This window comes from Lathyrus oleraceus, chromosome 3, assembly GCF_024323335.1.
Source record: "Lathyrus oleraceus cultivar Zhongwan6 chromosome 3, CAAS_Psat_ZW6_1.0, whole genome shotgun sequence".
NCBI lineage: Eukaryota > Viridiplantae > Streptophyta > Magnoliopsida > Fabales > Fabaceae > Lathyrus > Lathyrus oleraceus.
In genome coordinates this window covers 159,956,884-159,961,985 of record NC_066581.1, presented here as the reverse complement: position 1 = coordinate 159,961,985, position 5,102 = coordinate 159,956,884, and the positions used below count along the sequence as shown (strand labels likewise).

General features: G+C 34.9%; 1 protein-coding gene and 1 long non-coding RNA gene across 2 annotated transcripts; both read left to right on the top strand.

The window, feature by feature from the left end:
- The first annotated feature begins 2,381 nt into the window (after positions 1–2,381).
- Positions 2,382–3,365, top strand: LOC127125992 (uncharacterized). Its single transcript, XM_051054847.1, has 3 exons — positions 2,382–2,745; positions 2,832–2,957; positions 3,051–3,365. The coding sequence occupies exons 1-3, from the start codon at positions 2,570–2,572 to the stop codon at positions 3,148–3,150; spliced, it is 402 nt and encodes a 133-aa protein (XP_050910804.1). The 5' UTR covers positions 2,382–2,569; the 3' UTR covers positions 3,151–3,365.
- Positions 3,366–3,445: 80 nt separating this feature from the next.
- Positions 3,446–4,830, top strand: LOC127125991 (uncharacterized). Its single transcript, XR_007804865.1, has 2 exons — positions 3,446–3,724; positions 4,310–4,830. It is a non-coding gene; the product is annotated as an uncharacterized LOC127125991 (long non-coding RNA).
- The last annotated feature ends 272 nt before the right edge of the window (positions 4,831–5,102 follow it).

Genomic DNA, 5,102 nt, shown 5'->3' with positions numbered 1-5,102 from the left:
AGATCTGCATGTCTCATATGATTCATAATCAAAAGAGTCCAAGAGTCCATCTTTATGGAGTTTGGAAATGTGTTTCTCATTTATGTGGCCTAATCGACAATGCCAAAGGTAAGTTGGATTTAACTCGTTAGGTTTCATCCTTTTAGTATTAATGTTATATATAGGCATTTCGAGATCAAGGACATATAGTCCATTGCTCATTTATGCAGTAGCATAGAATATATCATTCAAATAAATTGAGCAACAATTGTTCTTTATTATAAATGAAAAACCAAACTTGTCCAAACCAGAAATGGAAATAATATTCCTGCTAATTGCAGCTACATAATAACAGTTCTCTAACTTGAACCACCCTTGAATCAATGAACCACACTTGCATCTTTCTTGACCAAAATGACCTTTGTTTTTGTCTTAAATTGAGGTATGATCACCTATATGAATAAGGGAACAAACAAGTATCATCTCTTATTGATGCTTTGGTTAGTTGATGAGTACATCAAAGTGAAAAAACTCTAATATTAAGATTAAATAAAGAATGTGGCCATGCTTTTGAGTCAATGACCTAATGCAAAGGTCATGCTAAAGTTATGATGATGCATGATATGATTCCATATATGCAAATGAAACTAAGCAAAAGTTAGGAAAATGGAGGGTAATTTTTGGGTATGACAAACACCAACTGCTGAGGTGAAAAAGAAAGTTCGTGCTCTAGAATAAAAAATGAAGGCAATGGAAGGTTCCAACACCTTTGGATTGGACGCTATTGAGATGTGCTTAGTGCCTTGTGTGAAGATTCATGCTAAGTTCAAGGTCCCAGATTTTGAAAAGAACAAAGGACTCAGTTGTCCAAGGACCCACATCTGATCTTACTGTAGAAAGATGGTTGATTATTCTGATGACGAGAAAAACCTCATGCACTTCTTTCAAGACAACCTCAGTGGGGCTTCTCTCGAGTGGTACATGCAGTTGGAATGCACGTATACCCGAACAAGAAGAGAGTTAGATAAAGCCTTCCTCAAGCATTACCAGTACAACACTGACATGACTCCGAATAGGACCCAGCTTCAGAATCTCACCTAGAAGGTCGGCGAACCATTCAAGGAGTACGTCCAGAGGTGGAGGGAGGTGGCTGCTAGGGTTCAACCTCCTCTTCTGGAAAGAGAGCTTGTTGATATGTTTATGGGGACCCTTCAAGGGTTGTATCTAGATAGAATGATAGGGAGTGCTTCCTATGGTTTCTCAGACTTGGATATCGTTGGAGAAAGAATTGAAAATCGTCTTAAGATTGGGAAGATTCAGAATGATGTTGGTACTTCTAATGGGACAAAGAAGCCTTACTCTGGATTTTCTAGAAAGAAGGAAGGAGAAACTAATGCCGTCTCCTTTTCTTAGGGGAAGGCTAAGGGATATCATGAGCCTTATCACCAAATGGCTGTAGTGGCGCCTAATAAGTACCAACAACAACCTTATGCAATTCCTGTCAACCGACATCCAGCTCCATATCAGCAACCTTATACTCCTTAACTACAAAATTATTTTCAGCCTGGTCAGCAGAGACAAAAAAGGCCTGAAAATAAATTTGATCCTATCATATGCCGTATGGTCGACTTATCCCACATCGATTTTCATATTTCATTTAATTAAATTTTTAATGCCCATGTTCATTTATACTTTCCATGATGAATACTTTCACATTCAATTTCGATTAACATTTCAAAACTTTTTCAAACCAATTTCAAGTTAACTTAAAACCATTTAAACATTAACCTTTTCAAGTCCTTAAAACCATTTGACATTAACTTTCCAAAACCTTTTTAATTGACCTTTAAATCCATTAACCTTTAAAAACATTCCACTAAACTAATCCTCAAATCCATTTCAATCATTAATAGTTAAATCCATTTCAAACATACTCCATTTCAAACATACTTTTATAATCTTTTAAAAGCATCATTCCAAATCAATTCAATACACATTCAAATACCATAAATTTCCTACATTAAACCCAATTTCATGAAAATTCATTACATTCCATAATTGGCCATTCAAATTCCATTTATAACATTCATTTGATGTTCCATTTAAGACATTCATTTAAGTACAATCTTACAAGCAAGATTCCAAATTTTGTTTCAAGCAATGTGGAAGGTATGACAACCATTCCATTTCCACCTATAGAACAAAAAACTCAGCAGCTCAACCTAATGATTCACTCTGCAAAAAGTCAAATTCCAAGCTCCTTCATGCTCTCTCTATATTCAATCAACATTGCAATCATGAAAAAAAGATCACAAGTCAGAAACTCTCATTCTCAATCCCTGCATCACTCTCACTCACCTCAGAACTCTCATCAAAGTCTCTCACTCTCGGTTCTCACCACGCGCAATAACAAGAAAAACGCAAACGCAAAGAATCACCAGTTAAAAATTAGGATATCACACACACTATAAATAATACCCATCACTCTCTGATAAACACAATCAATCACACCCCTCTCTCTCTCACATTTTACACCTCTCCATATCACTCTCCCTCCATCATTCATAGATATCACTCTCCTCCATCATTCATGGGGAGGTCTGGGAAGAGAAAGAGAACCAGTCTGGAAAAAGATCAAAAACGTGCGTTTGATAAAAAGTTGGACAGAGATTATGATGCGTTAATGGAGACGGAAAAAAGAAGAACAAGAGAACTGAGGCAAGAATTAGGTTATGAAGAAAAGTTTGGGAAAGAATCAGAATCAAGGTGATATTGATTTTCTTCCATTATCTTTTTTTTCATATTGCTTTTATAGTTTGATTTTAATCTTTTCTTATTTTAATATTCAGCAGTTCTGATCAGTCTTTTATTATGGAAAAGACTCAAGATAGAGAAGAAACCATGGAAAAAGTTAGAGTCTTGGAGAAACAGATTGAAGAACTCTCCTCTATCCCCAATTCTGATACTAAGAAAAATAGGTAAAAAACAATTTAATTTGTATAAGATTATGATAAGTGTGTGAAAAACCATTTGATCTTTAGTATTAATTTAGTTTTATTATAAATTACTAGGAAGAAGATTCAACGAATAAAGAAAAGGATCGATGGCTATATGAAACATCACCACGATCTGGGCAAAGCTATAGAGAAGAAGCAGAGGAAAGGACGTTAGAAGAAGAAGAATGGAGAAAGAAGCGTAGTTGAAACTAGAAGAAGAACATTGGAGAAACTATATGCGATTGTAATGAAAGTAGTTTCATTTGCTTAGTAAATAGAAGAAAGTTAATAGAAAGAACTTAGTGATGTGTACTAAATACTGTTAATATCCAAACTATTGTTCTGTTTGCATTTTTTTTAAATATTTTGTCTTTTTCATTTTGATTTGAATATTCGTAGTGGTTTATAGGATCTGTTTGGATGGTTTATTGTGAGTTTATTCAAATTTATTGTGAGTTTTTTTTTTTAACTGTTATGGAGAAATTTATGTACGTGCTTGTGGGCCCAAATTGATAAGCTCCTCTGCTTATGAATTTGAGCTTATCAAATTGAAATTTGAGAAATACCGAAAACGACCGACGGTAGAAGGGAACGCAAAACCACCGAAAACGGAAAAGCTGAAGAAAATCAACCGCAATCGAAATGCTTCTTTCATCTTCCCTCTTCAATCCCCTGCACCTTAGGGTTTTTATCTGAATTCGATTTCCTCTTCAACATCTTCAAATATGTTTCTTTTGATTCAGCTTCAGGTACCTTTTTGATTCCTCCATTTAATTCTGTATGTGTTTTTTTTTTGCTTGTTCTTGATGGTAGATTAGGGATTTTGTAGAAATTTTGTGTTTAGAAACTTACACAACTTTCTCGCCTCTCACTCCTCATCCATATGAACTTGTAATGTATCCATTTTCTTCATACATTTTGCTAATTTATTTATGTGATGTAGTAGTGAAAAAATTGTAGTCTGAGACTTACTTCCTTGAGAAGAGGGGGATTCGATCCATGTTATGTGCACTGAATTGTGTTTTAAGTCTATTGAAATGTTTGAATTGTGATAATTCCATATGAGTGATTAGGTTAGAGAACATTACTTCTTGTGTAGGCATTATAGTGTTTGGACGCACATACTTGGATCATAACATAACCATCACCTCCACACACACTTAATCACTCACTTACTGACACACTTGGTTACTACATGGTTCCTGTCCAAATCTGGATCTGTTTTGGCTCTGCTTCATTTCACTGTTTTATTGCATTGCTGCTGCGTTTGGTTTATGCACTACTCTTTTGAACACTTTTCTGCATATTCAATATTGTTGTTTATTTTATTTCAGGAATATCCTGAAGCTGCAAAGTTCAAAGACCAAGGAATTAGAAATTTACTTGAGATGGAGATCCTATTTAAGGATACTTTGGCCTCTGGCCATGGTAAATGGGCACTATCTCAGGTAAATGACTTAGAAAAGGGGATTTAAATAATTAGTGAAGATTGTGATGAACCTGATGTTGAGGAGTTAGCTGGGAAAAGGGAGGTGTCGAATTCTTCAATTCAAAGGACAAAAAGGAGAAGGGGTGGGAATGATAACAAGAAAGGTGGTATTGGCTCATGAATGTGTGACCAATTTCCATATGCAGTTATGCATCATAAAAAACTAAAGATTACCTTTTTAAAAATAATAATGAAGATCTTTATATCTTTTCTTTTGCTGCTGAAGAAACTTTTTCTTGTGTTGTGACTCAAGCGGTTTTCATGGCAAACTAGCTTATCAGGAAATCAGTTCGCCATGCATAATATTTATCACATTCTATCCAAAGTTTCAAGAATATAGAATATGAATGTTCCTGAATTAATGTCTTTTTATGTGGTTTTGAAATGATAACTACTGCTTTTGCTTGCACCACCAAATCGTTGGTGTTGACTTTTAGTTTATTTTCCTTTGTTAATTTCCACTTTGCAACATTCCACAGTTAATACATATGGATGGATTTGAAATCTTTAGTGCTTTGAGTCTCTAGGAGTTCGCTTCAAGTTTAAAATCTTGATACACATCCCTAGTAATGGTTTATCATCTCGCAATATGTCCGTGGTAATGGTTAATCATCTCGATATGCATCCTCTGGTAATGG

What these genes read in the sequence shown, in the direction of transcription:
- LOC127125992 (XM_051054847.1), top strand. Translation starts at nt 2,570, where the DNA reads ATGGGGAGGTCTGGGAAGAGAAAGAGAACCAGTCTGGAAAAAGATCAA. An exon ending in GGGAAAGAATCAGAATCAAG is followed by an intron (nt 2,746 to 2,831) that starts GTGATATTGATT and finishes AATATTCAGCAG; the next exon opens with TTCTGATCAGTCTTTTATTA. An exon ending in TCTGATACTAAGAAAAATAG is followed by an intron (nt 2,958 to 3,050) that starts GTAAAAAACAAT and finishes ATAAATTACTAG; the next exon opens with GAAGAAGATTCAACGAATAA.